Genomic DNA, 23127 nt, shown 5'->3' with positions numbered 1-23127 from the left:
TTCATATTAATTCATCTATAGATTTTTTTCAACACCACGACTTGTCATTTAACATGCTTGTGGGTACAGCTGAACTTTAAAGAGAAGCTGTTTCTCTGTGTTTGGCTGACGTGGACTGGAAATTAAATAGGAAATTGCAAAACATACAGTAAAGATTTTCAATTTTGAATATAAATTAGCCAATTGGTTATTGTAGACATGGCATGTTAATAATACCATGTTGTTTCTGACTAGGGATCATAATGAAAAGGGCGCTTGTTGAGTTTTGTCCCACGTTTGCCGAAGGTGTAATCAAAACTTGACGATGCTTTCAGGATAAAGCATTTCAAACCGCAATCCTGCAATATGCTACATAGCCACATTCAATAATAGACTTAAATATGTAAGTATTTTAAAGATCTATATATGGATGGGGAGTATTAACTAGCTTAGGCTATAAATGATATGTATGTGGCACTGGTTCATGATACATTTTCGTCCTTGTGCCAAAGCACAACTGTGTTTTTAATTAGATTGATGCTATATATTTATATTGAAATGTTCTAGTGTGTAATAGTTATCAGATAACACGACTGATTGAAATATTATTTCAAAAATGCATGTGAACTTTCTCAAAATGTTTTTGAGGGATTATTAAAGCACACATTATATACAGCTGCCAGGAATCAAACCCAGGACTCCCTGCTCAAGGAATTTGTGCCAATGGGGTGTGACTAAAGTACTTGGCTTTCATGTTGCTCACAGTTGAACTTTTTAATTAATTTAATAGTTATTAAGAATTTCGTAGATCAGGATCTCGTTTGAAATCTTGAAAACCTGACTGAGTTATACAATAACAGTCCTAACCAGCTTCCTTAAAAAAATACATGAGAGTATTTGGAGGGATTTTACCACTTTGGTATGAGTGCAAGCAAATATTTGTTGTAGTGGCCCACTTTGGCTGAATCCACCCTGGTCCAATGAAATTATTATTACTGTTGGGCAAAAAACTTTATCCAATTACTGATATTTAATTTACAATGATCAGGAAATCTGGGTGGTTTGCCATTTTTGTTTGATAAATGACAAACTGATCAATCATAAATGTCACGCATTAATTTTCTGTGCATTGAGTAATGGCTTTACCTCTAGGATGTACATGAATACTTAGACTCTTACAATCATTTGCTGTCGTTTCCCAATCTAACTTGACATTTATGGAAATGTTAGTGCTTATACACAAAGAATTGTCATAGTACCTAAATATGCAGCTTTGACTTTTTCCCATTCCTGAGGATTTGTCTGCACATTTGAAGCGAAGCTGCCAGCAGAGAGCACCACACACCATCAAATAGCAGCAAACTGACCAACAACCACACTGGACTCATGTTGACAAAAAACCACAGTGTGCAGAGCTCGGAAATTTCACTCTAAAATTTATCAACAGATAAATATACAGCTCGGACATGACTTTAAACATCAAACATACAGCACACTATAATGGAAATGATACTCAGTGACAGTAGTATACTCAGAACAAAACCCCACATAACGGTGTGATTAACGGTGACAACAAACATAGAATCAAAATATAATCATCACAGTTAAACTTCACCAAAAAAAAAAAAAAAAGTCAAGTGTCGGTTTCTCTGCATACATGTATAGCATCGATTTAACAGATGCAGAGGGAAAACGTGGATGTGTACAGTATACGCTGTAATGCCAGTGGAATTAAATGGTATCAAAAGAATCATACAGCACAATAAAGAGCGAAGTAATCATAGTGATCCATAAAGTGACTTAGCACTGAAGTCTTTCTAACATATTAAAATAAAGCTTTGTTCTTTGGCATTGCACATTTCAATCTGACTTGCTTGAAAATGACCCCAAAAGGGTTTCATCCTAACATATTCTATTTTAATAAAGTCAATTAACACCCAATAATCATTAATAAATTCTTCAAAATTGACATTAAAAATTGGAGCATACATTTTTTTTATGTTATTTTTGAACTAAAGCTCTTCAAATGTATAAAACAGAAAATATTTTACTTCTTTTGGGGCCGTTAATATAAAATGTAATTCACTGTTTTCATTCACAATCAAGTCCAGCATTTAAAAGACTTGTGAGAACATGCTGGAGGAAAACGTTGAAGCACAAGGAGCTGTGGACTTGAATGGTGGCAGATTTTCAGGGCGCTGACATTCCACTGCATTGACTTAAAATGAGCTTTTCCCGTGAGCCCCAAAGAGCTCGTTTATACGTAGTGATTGAATGCAGCACATTCCCACCTATTTTTAGGGCATTACTCATACCATGGGCCCCTGTAAACGACTGTAGGTGGACTCCCAGTGCAGACTTTCATCTGGCCGTGGAGAGTAATGGAGCTCATATTTCACTCTAAAACCCAATGCCTAATAACATAATAGTAAAATCAAATATGGTCTGCTTAGGTGAAGTCTGGAGGGGTTTTTGCAAATAAATCACCATCAGGTCTCATGTCATGACAGATAGTGAATCATTTCTTACTGTATTTCACTGAGAAATGCAATCAACTCAGATATGTTCACTTTGGGGGTCCATCTGAAAAGTCTGCTGCATACCTGAGCAATTAGTTCCTTGCAAAAGCAGCTCCAGATTATTTGCTCTGCTATGCATTACACTTTTAAAACACTGCAAAAGTAAAGATTCAAATGTTAACCCCCCCCAAAAAAATGTAACTGATGCATACTATCACCTGCAAACAACTGGGCTGAAAGTCAGACCAGAACAAATGGAATGCTTATTGAAACTCACAAAGCCTTTATGGCACAATTTACAGCCCTTTTTTTTTTTTTTTTTGCATTTTAGGCATGGGTAATACGGGAAACATGGCAAATAAAGTGTTAACAGAGAACTCTACAGTGCTGTTGATTACCACATCCTGAACAAGATCCTAAAGACCTCAGAGGGCTCTTTCACTGAGTCTTTCATAGCATCTGAGTCAGCTCTAACAACACTGGCTGATGACACGGGGACAGTGCATTTTAGTCACTGTGTGTGTGGGCGTTATAGCACAGAATTAGCTCTGGCTGATTATCTGAGCAGTCAGATGTGTAAAAATGATATTAATAAGCTGGAAATAGTACAGAAAAGATACAATCTTTGACTCCCAGCAACTGGGATGGACTGAATATACAAACGACTCCAATCATATATGATACGGGACATATCTTTGGCACAAAAAGTAAAGCTATGGAGCCAAGGCATTCATTCTTATCAAACATCAGTGCTTTTAGGAAAACATACTGTAGGTACAGTATGTTTATAATGGCCTTCAAAACCCCAACTCTTCTAGAAGCTCAGTTTTATACAATATGGCTTAAAGTGTATGTATAAAAATAAATTTGCTATGTAACACAGCCCTGAGGGTTTTGTTGTCCACCAGTATTCATGCCGTCTCCACATCCCCGTACGGATGTGGGTCTCCATCAACAGCTCCGCTCCGCTGGCTGGGAGTTGCCTCCTTTGAGATTAGCTGAATTCCACAGCAAGTGTCCTCTGGCAAGCCACACTGTCACCTCAGAAGCCTGTTTCCTGGACCCCCCACCCACAAAAAAATATCAAGTCTCCAAAAAATATGGAGAATATTCCTCTCTTCCACATATGGAAGACTTGAAGGGCCTGGTGCCACTGGGGCGGCTGGGCTGCGAGACCCCGTGCTATTGGATCCTTCCCGACCCAATCCCTAATCTCACTGGCTCCTCCGGGACCCCAACTGCAAGTCTCAGTGGTTCTTTTCCATCCAGTCCCAGCTTTCATCACTGTCTTTCCTGTTCTTTTCAGCCTCGATGATCTCTCTATAGCGCCGACGGAAGAATCCCATCTGTCAAAGGGCGAGAGGGGCAACATTTTGTGCGGTTAGTAAGGTGTATCTGCGGTCACATCTGACTGCAGGAGTGGAAAACGTGTAGTTTCCCATCTCAGCTCATTAGCTACCAATAAAATATACTTTACATTACTGCTAACTATTTTCCAAAGCATATCATTGCCATTTAGGGTAGACTTTCCCTCTCTGGAGGTGGTCGTTTTTCAAGCCAAGTTTTTCAAACATGGGGAATGCATAGCTGTGACCTAGAGTTGATATTATCACCCCATATTAGCTTATTACAGATATATTGGTATTGGCAAATACGTCTTCTGTTAAAGAAATAGTTTGACATTTTTGAGAATACTCTCATTTTCTCTTTGCAGACAGTTAGATGGAAAGCTAGATAATGCTCTCATGTGTGCACTATGAATACAAAGCTATAGTCAGCAGGTGGTTTGCTGGTTTTGCTCTTATAGGTGTTGTGTTCCAACCAGTGCAGCAAGATCCTGACAAACAAAAGCTCTTGCACATAACTCTCTCTAAAACCACAATGTGTTGTTTTTACACTTCAGTTTTACACTTAAGATCAGTTTATTTTGGATATCTTCATATTTTATGAGATAGATCCAGCAGAACCAGGAAAAAAATATTTGCACCACTGTGGTATTTACTCAAATCACTATCAGAGCGCTCAGTACAAAGCTTGAACAAAGTATATAAAGACAATACTGTCCATAAATCCAAGATATTCATGATATGTTGGTAGTTATTGGCAATCATGTAGCATAATGCACCCAATACACAGTTATGGATCACTTAGTATATTCAAACTCTGAAACACAAGCATATCTTGGTTCTATTAACAACATTTATAGAACTGTTATCTGAAATGTTGGCTTGTGTGCTGCATTTATCACCTCATTCAGTCTATTGTTAGATGACCTTTTAAATAGTAATATTGTCACCCTCAATCATTTTGTATCGAATGGACTGTAACATCACAGTGTTGTCCATAAGACTTATAAAATTCAGCCACAGAACAGCAACGTTTTTATTGCAATAAAAAAACTGGGTTTACACAACATCATTGTCTTGCTTGTCTTGTGGATTTGATTTTACATCGCTCGCAAACTGCAATGTTATTCAGCAGACTGTCAGGGGGGCCATTAAATGCACCACATAGAAAGAGTTTATCTAAAACAGTCCGTTCTTTCACTTGCATTCTTTCAAAACTAAAAAAATAGCAGCCGAGAAACTAGAAATGACTACCTCGTGGCTCTATACCTTTGCTAACCAGTTAAAGTTGCAGTTTCAATTCATGTCTGGCCAATTTTGACCACAGAGTGTAAAATGTCATTACTTTCGTTTATTCGATTAGAAATTGTGTGAATTTCTGTCATAGTTAACTATGAAATCTTAAGTTATGGCCAAAAACAAGTTTTGCGAAGTCACAGCGACCTTTGACCTCCAACTTCTAATCAGTTCATCCTTGAGCCAAACTGAACTTTTTTTCTTTTTTTTTTTTTGCCAAGTTTGAGGAACTTCCCACTAGGTGATAGGAGATAGCTCATTCATGAGACGACAAACGGAAAACATAATACCTCCAGCTCCAGCTGTCCCTGTCATAGAGGCATGACAATGGATGTCTGGGAGGTATGAAATCAATTTAACACATCATGGCATGGAATCTTTTAAAAATGGACAGCAGTAACATAAATAGGTTGAGGTTAATAGGCTAAACCCCACAAAAACAGCAGCAGGGATAGAAGCACACCAAGCATTTCCCTCGCAGAATAAGTTGTTTTTGTAGGAATGTAATATTGTGAACTCATTTATAATTCACTGAGCTATAACCTGCCTTTACCAAGTGTAATATAAAGGAAATATGACGGGATGGCGAGAGCAGTAGACTCTTGGTGTGTATTTAAACAAAGCAGCCGCACTGGGATGCTGCCGCGCTCACTACGACTCCATTCATTTATCTGCATTTGGCTACTAAAGTTTATTGATACAGACCTGTGCGCTCCTCAGGCATTTCCTGCAAAGAGCAATACAGGACATGTGCCGCTCTTGTAAGTAGAGTTTATTTTGGCAAGATCTGAAGCCCTGGGGTTCGCAGGGGGGGAAATGTATCCCCGGACCAGCATTCCAAGGTTCAGTTGTGGTATTCCCGGTGGAAGACGAAGCAGTGAAAAAGAAAAGGAGTTTTGTGCTAACAGGGCCTCTGGATATCAGCGTAATTGCCGTTTCCCTTTTGCATTCTTCTTTCATGTGAGTGGGATGGTGTGAATTATTGTCCACTCTGTGATTTGTCCTTTTCATGCTTGTTAAAGGCCCAAGGAGAGCTCTCACCCCCACCTCTTCTCCTGACCTCCAGCTGTCTCCGCACAACTGGATACTGGGCTGACACTTAACCACGGTTAAACACTGTGCCTCTGGCTGGGACACGCAAACAGCTTGTGACAGCTCCCTTGAATTTATTATTAAAACTTCCAAAAAACACTCAGTTTTGTGAGTTTTGTAACTATCTGTGTTTTCGTGTTGGTTTACCTTCCAGAGTAGCACAGCTAACAGCAAAAAGATGAGGATTCCCACCAGCAGACTGATGGCAATTATCCAGCCGACGACGTAACCCCTCGGCTCTTGACTGTGGAGCGCCTCGAACACCAGCTGAAACACAGCAACGCCTCAGTGAGTCACACTCCAACACAGCACACACGCAGAGACACACTGAAATGCGCATTAAGTCATGCGCTGCTAATGATGCAATGCAGTGCAAAGCAACAACCAAGGAACATCTTATTTCAGCATGGTTTAGCTGATGTCAGAGAGCACGGGTAGATTCAAGAAAAGCTGCATGTGAACCAAAAACAGCAGGAAACTGGATACAAAAGGAATTAATTTTAGAACATTCTCGTCAATCACACACAGGGGTCACAAAACAGTCAAAATCAATGCAGATTTAAAATTAAATGACACTGTAAGGTATCATATGTTAACCAACATCCACTGAAATGCAATTTTATACTTGAGTTTTGAACACACCAAGGCAGGGACAGGGTGGTATAGTGACCCTTTGCTCCACATGTAAGTAATAGCAGCACAAACTGCCGTGAAACATATTTTCTTTCACATAATAAGTGAAAGAATTTTTGGACATATCACGACAATTCTGTCTGTTGGTCTGTCCAAACTAAAATATTTCAACGACTGCAAGATGGAGTGCCATGAAATTTATTTTACAGACATTCACAGTCTCCAGAGGATGAAGCCGAATGAGTCTTACTTTGGTTTCTGACTAAAACGTTTGACCATCCCAGCAGTGTGAGTTTTGTGTAGCAACATTAGCATAAAAACAAGCTAAACTATGATGGTGAATATGGTAAACATTTTGACTGCTACAGTTCTGCATGCCAGCAGTGACACTAGCAGTAAAGCAGTGCAGCATCTAAGGACAAACTCACAGAGCTGCTGCAGAATCATTGCTGTAGATTCTTGGTATTCATCACCAACTTAAACTGTCTAACAAGATGTTGCTTTTAACTTTTTTATCACTAGTCATCACAGAATTAGTCGGTAGGCTTGAGCATCACTATTTCATAATTTAGGCTGTTTACATTTTTATGTTTAATCCCAACAAGTATTCATCTTAATAGGTCAAAAAAAGTTAAAAATCATCCATTTCCTTTTTTCAGTCCGGAGTGCCAAGCTGTTTCTTTGAATCCCAGAGAAAAGCTAATTTAGAGTTTTCTCCATTTTGGGAGGCTTAGCAACTGTTTCCACAATAAATTACAGTATCTGGGCTGTTTCCCATGACATGGGTGAACACTGACCTGTTGGATAATCTGTCCCTGAGAGCAAACTAGGCTCACCAGTGCTTGGTAAAGACTTCACTACAATGGTGGGAGCTGGCACTCAACGACAAACTCTATATTTACTGTAATAATAATAAGCACAATTGATTTAAATCACCTTTTTGCACCACTGCTTTGGTTTTTACTTAAATATCTAAGAGGAGTAAAATGATCACATTAAAAGTTGAAAAATGAAAGTTCATTTAAAGCTATCTGAGTCTTTGGTACAAGAGTCATTCCCAGCACAATTACTCTGATTGTTTAAATTGTGAAGAGACTTATCACAGCCCCTGGGAGACACCAACTCTGCTGTATGAAGAAAAAGTGGATCAGGATAAGTCAGATAATAGGTTTTTTTTCACATCATTTCAGGGTGTTAGAAAATGTGTAGTTTAAAAAGTTTGCATTGAACTAGCAGTGTTTTAAATGCAGTAAAGAATTACTCTGCACCACAGTCTGCTTCAAAGTTGGCATTTTGGCCCTAAACAGAAAACAACACATGCACATTCAGGATCATGAAACTAATGTGTTTGTTCACTAATGACCTAAAACAAAGACAAACACTGTGTTTTCTCTCAAATGTCAGATTACCCTGTATGTGTTGCTGCAAACAATGGTGGGTCAGTTTCAGAGCTGGCTGTGGACCTTTGCTGCTACAATGTGCAGTGCTGCACAGGCTTTGAACGTAAATGTGGCATGAGCCGCCAACTGTAAGCACAGACAGAACCAAGTGGACAAGTGCAGCTTAATCTCTCTGTTGAATAGTTTCCCACATTAACACCTCCCTGTTACTCCGAGCTCTGGAATCTAGCTGTTGTTATGCATGCCAAGGCATTTGCGTGTACAATAAAGATGAAAGCTCGAAGGGTCACTGCTCTCTGACTCTGACTTTCCAAATTTAACTTTTGCAATCATCTTAATGTGAAGTATGTTAAATTCCGCTCTGCATTTTAAAACATGTATACCCACAGCAAAAACATGTGGATTTATGTGGGTTTGTTTACATGTCAAGGGTGATGAAAAGCCAAGCTTGTTGCTCTGCTGGAAACCACTATTCTTGCTGTGAACAGTACAACCAGGAACCACAAATTATATTTGCAGTGTGTACTCTAGCTAGCGGGGATCCTGAGGGAAAAGGTAACAGTGTTTACTGAAGCCTAGGGGGGTTAACAGCCGCTGGAATGAGCACACTCTCTAAGTGCTGAGAGAATGGCACGGCACGGACGTATTCATAGCAGGTCTGAATTTTCCGAGCACAACTGGAGCTCAGGGTCAGCAGTGCTGCAACCCAGTCGGCACCCTAATCTCTAAGAGATCCCACTGCGAGCAGGCTGGGTGCACAATATAATCATCAAATCTGATCTGGGGGGTCATTCAATCACTCAGCAAGCAACAGCAGGGGGAGGGTGTGTCCTTGTGCACAGCTGAGGACCCTGAAAACAGCCAAGAGAAGTGCCACCACATAATATACCAACAGCCCCCAGCTGTTCCCTGCACTCACATCCTTTATAATGATCCACACTGGAGCACATGAGTGGCCCAAGGAATGTCTAATCACCGCATGACGGACTGTGTGTCTAAATATAAAATATATATGCTTATTGAAATATTTCTACCATCAGATCCATGCAATGAGTACCCTGTCCTCCCCTAGTATGGGTGCATCCAAGCCACAGTAAGCATTTGCATCCTACCACAATGCTTTGTAGCAAGACATAGCAACTTTACCAGCTGCAGCAGCTCTGTTCAGCAACTAACCTCTGAATTTTGTCAAGAGTAGTCAGTCAAGGGTAGATGGGTAAGTTCATTTAAAGTCACATAAAAACCCAGATAATTTCTATTCTATCTCAAACTGACTTAATTTTGGCTTTATTTAGTGATTCAGTTAGATATGCATGACTGAAATTACAACAAATTTTCAGTGATGACATTCTGTTCACCCACTGAGGCAAACATCTAAAAACCTTCCAAATAAAGCTAAAAACTGTTTAAAAAACTGTGTATCATGACATTTAGGTTTTCTTTTTTGTTATTTGGTGAAATGACTATAAATCTGCACTAACTGCTTCTTTTAAACATGTACTTTAAGCACAACATGGACATATTATCTATTTATAAAACTGACATGGTGAACAGCTGTGTATTTAAACATCCAGCAGACGGGGAGCAACATTAATGTTCATTTGGAGTTGTGTTTCTGAGAAGATGTCAAATGCAAGTTCAATATTAGTGTCCTTTCAGCTTTATTTTGGTCTCCACCAGTTTTAGAGACAAATATCCATCTCCACTGCAATCAATATACAGTAGATAGATGAGAAACTTCATTTTATACTCACAGAAATGTCCTCTGGCAGGCCATTTGGCACCTCCACTGCCCTATCATTCACCTGCACGCTGCCCCTCGTCACAAACTGGATGACAGAGGAACTATCCTGTGGTTGGAGAGAAGGTGGGTTGCTGTTATTTTTAGAATCAAAATGACCTGAAACTTCATTTAGCGAGCTGGTGGTGTGTTTTACCCTCTTCAGGATTTCAGTGTTCAGCAGAAGTTTTATATCTATGCTCAAAGCTTCTTCCTTTAGCTGCGGTCCCAGACTGCAGGAGATCGTCATACATGCTCTCCCAGGCCGGTCACAGTCCTGTTGAAAAAAATACAGAGTTGTTTAGAAAAGGAGTGGGAAAGAGTGAGAGGAATGTGTGATAAACAAATGTTGCAATGACTAAAAAAAAAAACACAAGAGTCCCCACAGAGGGTGACTGTCAGTGACCTCCAAAATGTCAAAGTGCGACACGAGGGCCGCATATTTACCAAGACTTTGCGCCCTGATTTGGTGAAGAAGGAAAATATGGAGTGGAAGATGCTCTCTCTGTCCTGGGGGACGGTGCATGGTGTCGGGTTCCTGTGAGGGGTGCAGTTCCCTCGACCATCGGCCACCTGAGGCAGCCGCGTAGAAAAAGAAAGTTGCATTGATGATAATTTTAGATAAAATCATACTGACTATCGAAAGTTAGATCAAATAGGCATGTGTGTAATGGGTGCAGAGGAAAGCAGGAGTTTTGTCATGTTCATGCTGCAAAGGATAAGCTTGGGTTTGGGTCTGACTCCAAAAATGTCGACACAAGCACTTTTGTCACCTAAACTGGCCCAATCCAGCTATTGTTAGGCGTCTCCAGAGCTCACAGGATGTTCTCCCAAACAACACGCTGGTACCCCTCCCATGCAGATTTCCCATATGGAGTGATTTAGAGGTGTCTGGTTTACTGCCCAGCCCCCAGGGAGCACTTCCCCTTTCCCCTCTCCTCGGTCCGACCTGAAGCTCTGGAGGTGGAAATCTCCTCTGGCCTTCCTCATTGTCTGCTCAGCTACCACCCAGCCTGTCTGAGCTTTTATTGCAGCGCTTTCTCATGTCTTCTGTTTCTGCTGCTGCTGCTGCTGGTGTGAAGATTCATAGGCTGCACTAACCGCTGCACTAACTTCTACCCGCTGAAATCCCCCACGAGAGCAGAATTTCCACAGCAATTATTAAAGTTTGAGGGATTTTGTGCGGAAAAACTAGAACACTTGGAGCAACAGTCAGGAGCTTGTATATTATCTCCGAGCTAATCGAGTTCTGTATAAAATGGAAATACCTGGCTATAAAACATAAGTGTGCAACTGTCCGGTGTGCCACAGGCTAGACGCAGTGTTAACAGCGTTTATGATGTGTGGTTCCAGGCTGGGGATGGTACAGGGCAGTAGCCAGCTCTGCAGGTGTCCCATTCCCATTTCGTGCAAACTGTCTGATCCCCTGAAAGTGATTCCAGATGGGCTCTAGGAGGGTGGGATACAGTCAACCCTGTCTACCCATTCACAGTAAATACAATTAACAGCTTGAGCTCCCCCATGATCTACCTATATGAAAGGAGCAATGCAAGGGTTAAGAAAACATTTGAACCCAGCGGGAGGATTGTGTTTCTTTATCTAAATGCAAAATGTTGTGAAACAAAATGGAGGGCTAGCTTCAGTAGCAACGTCAACATTTTCGCTTAGATTTTCACTAGTCCGGCGGTGCCCCACGCTAAGCAAAATGTCCTCGTTCTGACAAAAAGCACCTTTCTATATGTAAACGTGTCCTCTGAGCAGCTGTGCCATGAGGTGAAGCAAGACGAACAGGCGTGGGCTGGATAAATGAGCTAAAAATGTGGCTGCCTGCAGGTGAACAAACTAATAAATAATGATTTGGGCTGGATAAATAATGTAGATAGACTGCTGTTGGCATCCACCTGTGTTTCAATGATGTGGAACATGTCAGCTCCGCTGCCAGCCAGCCGGTTAGGTATCCTGATGTCCACAGTGGAGCCAGGCAGCCTGCTGGGCCCTTTGTTTATGGCCTGGAACCACATCACACAGAGGCAGAGAAAGATGGAGACCAAAGAAAAGAGAAGTGAATATATAGGGAAGAATCTTAAAGTAAAAACTGTATATGCGCTGTGCTTGTACTACCTGGAAAGTGAGATTGAGAAGCTGAAAGTTGCACTCCATGTCTTCCAACTGGACGAAGCGGGAGTCATCGATGGAGTTTCCGTACACAAAAGAGGTCGGCGCTACCACGCTGCAGATAACAACCCCATTGTTCAGGAGGGACATAATGCATTATCGTAACAAATACATATTTAAATAGACACAGAAATAACATTTAAAAAGAGTTTCATCAAAATCTCTGGCTTCGATCATGTTCAGCTGAACAGCAGTGTTTTCTTTAGCAGCTGAGATATGTGTCCAGCTTTGCTCTGAAGCCTCCCCTCACATTAAAGACAGCAGCTTTATCAGATGTCAGAGCTCTGGGCTGTTTTACATCTCCCTCCCTTCTCTGTGAAGCAGAGCTAAGATAAAGCATTCAGAGATAAGGCTTTTCAAGTTGATATCCTTCATACTGAGAGAAATAACTCCCTCTCTGCCTGAGAGCCAACAGATGGACCAGTTCAACTCATTTGAGGCATATAAATTAAAGAGTTTTTCAGCAAAGCACTTTCAACCAAGGTATTAAAAGGGCTATATATATATATATATAAAAAAGATTCCTTACTTACTTAAAATGCCTACATAGCTCTGACTGTTCATGTTAGTCATGTTCTTACCCAGTAATAGTGGTGTCGGTCTCATGAATCAGAGGGATGGACAGATCTAAAGTGTTGTCGGAGAGTTTGTGCTCAGGATTGGCACTAAAAAAAACACGGAACAAGAAAAGTGAAAATTTTTTAAACTTTATAAAGCATACATTTGGGAACGTTTATGGGAATAAATCTGCATATCCCCCCCACACAAATCCCTTCATTACACAAAAGAAATGTGAAACTTTTACCTTTTTGCTTGAACTAAGAATTGCAGTGTGTCATTTTCCCCAGAGAGCTGACTTGTGTCAAAAATCACTGCAAAATGATACTGCAGAGAGGGGAAAAGACAGAATTTTCCATGTGATGAAACATGTTTGCAGTCATTTTTTTTCTCATTTAAAAAGTGCAGTCAACAGGGGGCATCTGCACACCAATGCATTGTGCTGTACTTGAGTTTTCTCTTTAAAATGCTGCATGTAGGTTTGTGCAATTAGGTCTACCTTAGTCTGTGCTCTCATGAAGGGAAATCCCACTCTGCATTTGAGGAAGTCCAAATCAACAAGTGCACAGGAAATACCCTTCTCTTCCTGCAAAAAGACAGATAGAGACAGAGAGTGAGGAGGCGGTGAAGACAGACTGACTGGAGACAGAGTGGGTGACACATATGGAGACAGAAGACACAGTGAGGAAGAACCGGCAGACAAGATGCAGGCTGACAGAACAATCAGTGCCGATAACTTAAGGAAAGAAGATCAGCAGTGGCTTTGGATGGTAAAATAAATACAGTTTTTCAGCAAAATACTGTACTCTCTGGGGGATATATCTGCCAACGTATACAGTATATTCTAAGATTATCATTATACATATTTCTGAATGTAAACAAATAGATTTTAGTGTCTCATTGAAGTTCTAAATTAGGTTAAACAAAGAATGTACAAAGCAGTGATGGCACACACATCTTAGCGGGCGGGTAATTGGACAACCTCCAGGCTGTGTGTTTGGAAGCTTGTCTAAACAATATAGAGCTTCACCGGCTGCGCTGTATAAACACTCGGGCCTTGACCCTACGAGGAGTAAGAATTCTTTTAGCGAGAGTTCACTGAGGGGGCTGTCAGCTGAGCTCATGTGCAGGGAGCATGAAAGAGGGCAGAGATAACTCAGGACTTTAATAATACATAAAAGAGACAGAGTAGAGCTCCTGGAATATTCACAGAGGTGTCTGGGTCAGTCATACAAAACGTCTGCATGCACGGGCTGCTGTGAGTCCGTGTTTACGACACGCTTCCAAATTTGATAAAGGAAAGAGGCGTGACGGTGTCTGCAGTATGCTGACATATTTAAAGGTAGGCATCCATCCACTCTCCCATTCTCCCTTATTCAGCGGATTCCCAGTGTCAGCTCAGGGTGTGGCTTTGCCCCTCCGTCTTCATTAAGTCAGCTTAAATAAGCGGCGCTGCCCTTTGCAGGGAGACTGCAGAGAGCCCTGCAGAGGGGAGGTGGGGACCCATCATGACTGGCAATGGTGGAATTTCCTCTACTTCCTGTACTCCTCTGTGCTGCTGTGCAAACACCGCCTGTCCCACGGGGCTGGGCAGGATTGGGGAAGTCGGCGTGTTTACCCATCACCCACCTGGCAGCCCTTGAGAGAGAGCAGAGCACTCGGACATATGGCCCGCTGCGTCTCCAGAGACAATGTCTGTTTGTCCAGCACTTCTTCACTTTCTTTCTCTTGCTTACTTTCTCCTGTCTTTCTCTATCTGGAACTAATACAAACTGGGATTTTCACAAATGGCTGGACTATTAAACATCATCAAGACTGTTTACCCTGCTTCAGTGTCAGCTGAAGAATCTATTGGAGTAGTCAGTGTGGATGACAATACACAGGAGGCTTATTTTCTGCATGTTCTGTGTGTCTCTTTATGTCTCCAAACACTTTGGTATTTGGACATTTGGCTTTGCTATGGTCTACCTTTTCCAAACTAGTGTCATCACCTACTTTATCCTCTCTACACAGGTATGAGGATGAAGATCTAGCTCTGGCTTTCACAGCATGTGCAAAGTTTTACTTCACAGCCAAGAAAATCAGTGAATCATATACTCTTAGGTTTTGAAGGTTCACTGAAATTCGCACATTTCTCAGTTGCATTCCCAACTTCTGGGCTTTTCACCACAACGCTCGTCTGTTCCAACTGTTAAATCACCAGAAATCAGCGGCGGAAGAAGGACTCAGAGCCTTTACTTGGTTTGAACCTGCAGGTCATTTGGGGTCTTCTGGTGTATTTGTGGTTTTTCCCGGTGCTCTGGCTTAATCTCAGAGCCCAGATACATGTATGTTTAAGTTAACTGCTGATTCCAAATTGGTCATAGGTGTGAGTGTAAGCATATACGGTCTGTCTCTTTACCTTAGCCCTGTGATGGACTAGCAACCTGTCTAGGTTTTACCTCACCTCTCTGTCAGCCCCTGCAACACTCTACAGGATAAACAGCAGATTAAACTGATAGATGCATTGCAATTAGCAACTGTAGTTATCGAGTTTTGTCACACTATACAAAACAGTGGAACACAGTGCAACTGCTGTGTCAATATTTAAGCAGCACATAAATAATCTAGGCAGTGAAGTTAACGCTTTACATATTGCTTACTAGTTTATTTAAACAAATAATACTTTAGATAAGGCTATTTCTTTGTGTGTGTAAAATGTATATCAGTCCAGTAAATTGCAACCAAACAGAATTCTTTAGATAAATGTAGTAATACAATGGCACAAAACATCTTCCACAGTTTTGGCCACTTAAAAAAAGAAGGTTAAAACTGACTACCCAAACATTGTAGAGATAACAAATGAAGCACAAGCACAGTAGCCAGTGCAGCAGCTACTGAGTCCCACGAGTATATATGAAGGCACTGCTCCTGAAACCAATTCACCTCTGCAGCTTTCTAACAGCTTGCGTTGCAAGAACAACAGAGAGATAACACATCACACTCCTAAATGTGAAGGGGGAGTACAAGTTCACGCTTCGCTCACCAGAGAAAAAGCCTCAGGGGAAGGTTAGGAGCTGACCTTAACTTTGCAAAAAGGGGTCACATCATCACCTCAGACTTCTCCGGCAGTAATTAGAAATGTCTCAGAGAGCATACGGCAGTAAATCTGCTCAGCAGCCCCTTTGCCATCGATTCCTCCTGTTCCCTTTGTTGGAGCAGGCCACCTTGACTCACCAGGTTCCTGAACAAAATGAGGCTCTGGGGCTGCTGGTAACATGACACTTAATGTCAGCCCAGTTCATTAGATTAGCTATGAAACTGAAACGCGCTCACTGTTTTTCTAATATTCGCCTGCAGCATGTATTCTATTTAAATTCAATTTCACCTTTGTTGGGGGTTTTAAATCACGCCACTGGTTGTGTGCTTTACAGAGATCATGGGGGTTAAAAAACCCAGCTGGGAGATAAACATTAGTCCATTATGAGGGGGGGGGGCGGTGGAAAAGCCTTCCTGATGGATGCTGTCAGAGCACACCATCTGACGTGGTGTCTCTCTCCAAGCCGTGAGCTGATCTGCGGGTGTCTTTGCAACAAGTGAGCGAACAGACGTGAGCGGAGGCAGAGGCGGCTGCTGCGAAATCCATCTGCACGCAGCAAGGAGAGTCTCAGGTCTAATGTAGGATGGCAGTGGGTAGATATGTCTTTAACAGTGACAGAATGCAGAAATCATTAGAGGTCAAACTATGTGAGGAGCAGGTCTGATCAGTATCTCCATGAAGGCTAGTCATAATCCTCACTTTACATACCTGCATTTAAAAGATTAAATGTGACCTCATGTGGGGCTTTTTTGGACATGAATAATGTGGTTTGAGTGGTAAATAAGTTAAACTTGTGGGACTATGAAGTATGTGTGCCTTGTTCTCATGCATGCAGCTCATTTGTCGTTGACATGGTGCGTCTGTTTTGAATGAGTCACAGAAGCGTATGACAGCTCAGCCAGAGGAGCTCCCCTCTGAAACAGGACAGCTGTTGCTGCTCCTGCTGAGGCTCCCCTGCCTCCTATTCTTTCATCTACCTACATGGCTCGGGCAAAGGTAGAAGTTCATCAGTCCTCATACAGGTCTGCGATCTTTTTCACTGTTTACACTGCGTTCCTTACATACAATCATATAGGCTTTTTAAATAGTCTTTCTCTTTGAGAAAATGCACATCTCAGCAAAAAAATCTAAAGCCATTCATCTGATATGTGTGTGTAAAATACGATTTTTGTGTATAATTTCAACTTCAGTTTCACTCGTATGTAACTAAAGCAAAGCAACACCCAGTTGGATTTCAGGAATAAACATGCGCGGCAGAGTAAATAAACAGCAGATGCTCCAAGAACTACAGACCTTCTGCCAGTAGTTGATGTAGAACACTTCTCTGGAGAAGTTCAAGTAGACGTTGGTGTCGTAGGCGTCATCTCCAGCGTTGGAGATGGTCAGGTTCAAAGAGACGTTCTTCACTCCTCCGAGGGCCAGATGGGGTTTACTATACAATCTGGAGGAGGCATGAAGTAAACAATGTATGTCAGGAAATCATTTTTGAAAAACTTCTCAGAAAGAACAACAAATCAACATGTTGTTTTACATACAGAGAGGAGTGTAACTAAAGAAAATGATTCACTTGTTTTTGAAGTAAAACAAAGAATATATTTAAAACAAATACTTGTTAGAATGACAGATGTAAAGTGCAACCAAATGTACAGACAGTAGAAGACACACAATAAAAAGAAAGGGAACTCCCTAACGATGGAAAAACATATGGATATCCTCCAAGCATGCGTCATGGTTCCACTACCCACACCCACACGGCCTATGACGTCAGCTCGCTTCCTCAGGACTGGAAGAAAAGGCCAAGAACAGAGAATGAAAAGTGAACTGCAAAGTTGAATGTTTTTACCCAGAGAGCAGCAGTTTCCCATGAAGCCTGAGGTCTGCAGCACAGTCGTCTGACAGGCAGTTCTTCTCGAACCATGTCTGAAAAAGGAAAGTTCATATGAGCTCATGCAGTCCAAACACACTGACTCCATATTCAGACTAGGGGGCAGTGTTGTGTTGTTGTTGGAGCTACCAAGTAGATTTTTTATATATATATATATCCAGGAAAGCCAGAATCTGCTCTGATCTCTCCTTGTAATTAGTCGGACGACGGCCTTTGGTTTAAGGATAAATCATAAAAGGAAACTTAAGTCAAAGCTGTAAAGTTTGATGTCATGTTAATGACTTTCAGATAAACGGATTCTGTAAATGCTGAAAGACGCAAATCCCTCAGGTTTTTTTTCAAGCGTTGCAGACACTGGGGAAACACATGTGGGGCAGGTTAGAGGTGGTCGCAAAGAAAATAAATGAATCAGTCTTTTTGGATTCCACTCAAGAAAAGCTAACAGAGAAAATAATAAGCTGGTAACTAATACCAAATCATCATAACCCCTGTTTGAGCTATTTCCTTCATTCCTTCTGTGGTCCATGGGAAGACGTGACTTTCATTTAATATCAAATGTGAGGAGAATTTCGCTTTCAGGAAATGAACTATATCTGAATCTGAGTTATTAGAAAATCATCCTCTTCCTATGAGAGCAGGATTAACATAAAACGACTAGAATTTGGACTTTTCCATAGAAAGAAAGCAACCTATAGATTGTTTTCATAATTATTTTTTTTAACACACATCATGAACTAAATGACTGATTGAGGAAACAATTGTTATTAATAATCATTTGTTACAGTCTTAAACACTTGCAGCACTCCTGAAATAAGCTGCAGCTTTATAAATGTGAAGTAATTCATGACAATGGAACAAAAATGAGACTGAATGAAGCTTCAGTTCGGGAATCACTGTTATCTATTGACAAAAAAAAAAACAAAAAACAAAAAAAACTGAAGAGCGGCAAATGCCTATCTTCTAAAAAATTTTTACTTAGCAATGGGGCTTGACAGTTTTCATTTTCCCAAAGGTAACAGCTTTAATCATCCATTTTGTCCCAAGATCCAACTCCAGGAAGATAAATGTAAAATGTAAAAATGTTTTTTATATTCATGGTTCTCACAGAGGGTCGCTTTAAATAATAATCTCTATATAACAACTGTATCAAACTTTGTTAAAAGTTGCAGATACTGCAGTGAAGAATAAGAAACTTTACTTTTTAGGGTAAATATTAATCTCTGACTTCTCAGTATGCAATGTTTTATTACTATCTTTTTTTCTAGTAGTGAAAATGAGAAGGTCTGAAACCTTCATCAGCTAAATTTGAAAAACAACATATATGAACATACACGAATATCAGTCATTGTTGTACCTCGTTCCTCGCTGCAATCTTGTTTCCTCTCTTCCATCGCAGCACTGGTGTGAGCGCCGGCAGGTCTCGATCCTGGTGTCCCGTCAGCACGTGCCTCCCCAGGCCGTAAGCCACCTCGAACGCGATGGCTGTGAACACGTCCTTCACATCTTTCTGCAGGGAACACAAACAGCGAGGCTATTGCAAAGAATCTCTCCGACCAAGAGACACAAAGCTATTAAAACTAAATGCAACTTAAAAAGAGTGTCATGAAACCATCTGGGTGATTATAGTAATTTAACATCTTTCTATGATTAAGGCCTGGCAGAAAGACTGATTACTCTGCAGATTATCAGAAGATCACACAGTCTGGATATGATATTATCACAGTAATCACTGTGCCAAAAAGTCACAGAGGGAACACAGATGCATAGATACAACACAAAACCATATGAAGTTGTTTAAATGAATGTGTGACCCATCTCTCTAATCAATGGCCATTTCTTTTTTCCCTTTTTGTAATTTACATGTTAAAAGTAATAAAAGTAATAACCACTGCAAATTCTCAGCAAAGTGGATCTTTTTTTTTTTTAACCTGCTGGCACTAGCTCTGAGATGTATCGTTGAGTTTCTGGCGGCTCCATGTAAGACCACAAAAGAAGTGTTTGATTTGGCATGGGGCTTGGAAACAATGCAGACAGAATGAAAACAGAGCTAATGTGATCAAATCCTGCATCGTCATTAGATGACAGCGCTGAAAGACATACATGGGAAAAGCAGATACTCGTGTTGGTTTTTCATCTCCTTTTGTCTATAACAGCTACACTCAGCTCTTTGAAAGCAACTTGGTGGGTCTGGCTCCGGTCTCGCTGTCTAAAAGCCGCAGCAAAATAACACACACACAAGCTGCAACTGCAACCTGTGTCTGTAAGTCCGACGTGGAGCCATGCCCGCGATGTGAAAACAAAGAGCTTCCCTGTGTCTTCCCCCCTGGTCGTTTAGGTGACTCGTTCTTTTGAACTTTTTTTCTTTTGTCCTTTTTATCGCAGCATTTTTCCAGTGTCCACCCACCCCGTCCTCTTTCCTCAGGCCGGCGCGGGGCCAGTCTGGGCTTTGAGCACATTAGACATCGCTGCTGCCGAACCCAACCCAACCCAGCTCATCAGCAGTGAGAGAGTTACAGCAGGAAAGAGCAAATGTTGGTGCAGGACATGAATAGACAAAAACAGATGATTTGGGGCTCGTTTGGGAAATGGTGCAGCGCGCAGATAAAGACGCGGCCTTGATGATAAAATCGAACAGATTTTGGTCAATTTCTGTCGGCTGGTTACACAGCTGACGATCAATAACAAAATCACATCTATTTTCATTATCTGTTAACGTACCAGCGATTTTCTTGATTAAACAATAAATCATGTCTTTTGTAGAAATGTACCCACACCCTGAGCTGACACATTGAACTTGAACATCGAATATGTGGCAACTCCCACCTTTTGATTTATCATCCAATGGATCCGAAACCCTGCTCACCCGCTTGTACACTCGGTTTAAGTTGACTGTATCTGTTTGCCTCGTGTTTCTTTCCACTTTGACTCTGATGAAGACAGAGTGGTGTTGAAATGTAATGGGTTTGCACAATAAAAAGGCTGTGAATTAATCAGTGTACTTCAGTCTCGCTTTTGTACTCTAGGGATTTGCTGAGAAGCATCTGATTCAGTTACATTTCGCTGGAGGATACGTGGTGAATCCTGTTCAAATTACATAATTTATTCATTCATGTGAACGATGGAACCAATGCATTTAGTGCAAGTCTGCAGTCCACATGATAGCAACTCTGCCTTCAGCAAAATGGTAACTTCAGCATGTTGACCCGTTCACGGTTGGTACGCTTACCAGAACATTTAACTTTTCGAAATGATTGACTGACCAGAGCAGCATTGCCGTCCCGAGCTGCTAGCGTGACTACATGCATCACTAGCATGATTTAATCAATCATCAAAACATTTGCAGGAAAAAGTCTGTCCATCAACTCAGCTTTAATTGAAAACGACAACATTAAATGTAGAAATGCAGACATGAGGGCTTCACCTTACATCCATCACAAAACTGCAGTTCAGGCCTCATTGGACCTATAGAGGCGACGTTGATCTAATATGTCAGCTCAACCTGCAGGTAACGTGACACAGTCAGTGTAGGACAAATAAGTGGAATACAGTGTGAAGCACTGGCAAAGCCTTCAGCCTCAATAGCAATTAAAGCAGAATGCTTGAAATGGCCTCTCTCCGCTGGCCTCTGAGTGAACTGACCCCCTGGGAGCTGCCTGCTTGGGTCTCCAGCCTCAAACTCCCACTGCTTATCTCACATATTCACGAGCCACGGGGGAACAAGAGGACATGGTGGGTTGAACTAAAATGAAGTGCTTTTGCATGCTTAAAAGCGACTTGTAAGTAAATAGGCATGATCCTTCTATTAGACTAGTGTGCAGTGAAGGTATTGCTGCACTTTTTTTTTTTTTAAACAAAGGATCTATTATTGTGCAAATGTAGGAGCACTTTCTCCCTAAAACACAGAATTACTGCTAATTAACTGGCGAGCTCCCAAGAGTCACAGCATGCTCACTTTAAAAGCAGTCTGTTTGGTAACACTTGGCCTAAGATTTTATTATCCCTTGATCAGAATTGCCAATTGCCCCACCCGAATCTCCACCCTCAGTTGGGTCATTTACTCCCACCTGATCCTGCCTTTAATTCCTGTATTTATGGAACAGAGGAGTTCCTGAGCTCCAGCCCAGAAAGACAGCGGCCAGTGTTAACTACCTGTTACCTACGATTTTATGGAAAGAAACCCAACAACTGTTCCTCACATGTTTGTCGAAGTTCAGAGGAGAAAGTGTGTGACGGGACATTCTCTGCTCAACAGGCTCGCACTGTGTTAATCCTCATTCAAACACAGAAGCAACAGGGTGCGTCCCCCCCGATCTCAGATCAGATAGAGGAATGGAATGGATGGAATTTCTGATATTTGAACTGCAGTAATTTTATACCCCTGAATGACTACCAACATAAGAGATTCAAACAGATTTGGTGTTGTGTTTATCGATGCTGTTTCCACCACTTAGAGAAACAGTCGACTGTGAGTGTTGCAGGCAGCTAGATAGTTATTGTGGTGCATTTGTAAAGAAGCAACAACAGATAAATGGTTAAAAAAAATGGCAACAAGTTTGACTGAGATGAATGCAATTGCTTCTAACTTGCACGTGGACTGAAAATGACAAAACTTCACTCGAAATATCTGGTAGTTTTTGTTTCACAAAAAGAACAATTTTAAAAATCACAATTTTTAATTTTTTTTTTTGCAGTTTTTGTGATTCTTTAAGCTCCACTCTGCAGGTTGTTTCCATCAGTCACACTGTCTGTTCTGCTATTACTACTGAGGGTGCCAAAGTTACATTTTTAAACCATGCACATGGAGGTTTTTAACAAGTTGAAGGATTTTTTATTTTTTTTGTTTGGACTGCATCCTAGGAGATGGAAATCCTGCCAGCAAATATATCAAATATTCTGCATGGTCACTTAAAAATCTTCTGAAACCTCTCATCATCCCATGGACAACATTACTCATTAAAGGTTCCAGTCAATACTGTAGAGATGCCAGAAAACTCAGCGAGAACCAGCTGTTTTCCAGCGGTTTCCGCCATAATTGTGCATTTTCAGCCATAGGATGAAAAATCCGCATGTTGCAGCATTTCGTTTTTTTTTTGTTTTTTTTAACGACACACTTGGTGCGAGTGCTTCCTCCCTGATTATTCGTATATTTAATTGACAGGAACCGTGTCAGCTTGCCATTCAGCATGTTTGGAAAGAAAACAGCTTGAAGTCATACCTTAAGCTGCCACACTCGCTCGCTCTGGAACAAAGGTTCTGCAAGTAAACGATCTCAGTGTGTATGTTCACACTTATTTATTTGGTACAACAGAGCATAACTTACACATTACCAACCATTCTTTCCCCTTTGACTTTGCTTTTGACTCTTTCCCACACATTTATGAAGGA

The 23127-nt window shown here is 41.1% G+C and overlaps 1 protein-coding gene across 4 annotated transcripts in view; it reads right to left on the bottom strand.

The window, feature by feature from the left end:
* Positions 1-1395: 1395 nt before the first annotated feature.
* Positions 1396-23127, bottom strand: part of itga9 (integrin, alpha 9) — a 53801-nt gene continuing 32069 nt past the window's right edge. Inside the window, exons 16-28 of one of the 4 annotated variants that reach the window (XM_008282974.1) lie at positions 19097-19249; positions 17701-17777; positions 17151-17298; positions 13278-13364; positions 13026-13105; positions 12802-12885; positions 12167-12275; positions 11947-12054; positions 10493-10618; positions 10203-10322; positions 10020-10115; positions 6380-6499; positions 1396-3844 (exon numbers count right to left, since the gene is read on the bottom strand). In XM_008282974.1, the coding sequence (XP_008281196.1) occupies positions 3746-3844; positions 6380-6499; positions 10020-10115; positions 10203-10322; positions 10493-10618; positions 11947-12054; positions 12167-12275; positions 12802-12885; positions 13026-13105; positions 13278-13364; positions 17151-17298; positions 17701-17777; positions 19097-19249 (1407 nt within the window). In that variant the 3' untranslated portion in view covers positions 1396-3745. Of the gene's footprint in view, positions 3845-5400; positions 6500-10019; positions 10323-10492; positions 10619-11946; positions 12055-12166; positions 12276-12801; positions 12886-13025; positions 13106-13277; positions 13365-17150; positions 17299-17700; positions 17778-19096; positions 19250-23127 lie in introns of those variants that run through there. The other 3 variants (XM_008282973.1, XM_008282972.1, XM_008282971.1) reach the window with 3 other exon arrangements.

The sequence above is a fragment of the Stegastes partitus genome, unplaced genomic scaffold (genome assembly GCF_000690725.1).
Source record: "Stegastes partitus isolate 25-593 unplaced genomic scaffold, Stegastes_partitus-1.0.2 Scaffold292, whole genome shotgun sequence".
Lineage (NCBI taxonomy): Eukaryota > Metazoa > Chordata > Actinopteri > Pomacentridae > Stegastes > Stegastes partitus.
The sequence above is the reverse complement of the archived record's forward strand: the minus strand, read 5'-3'. Positions and strand labels throughout refer to the sequence as shown.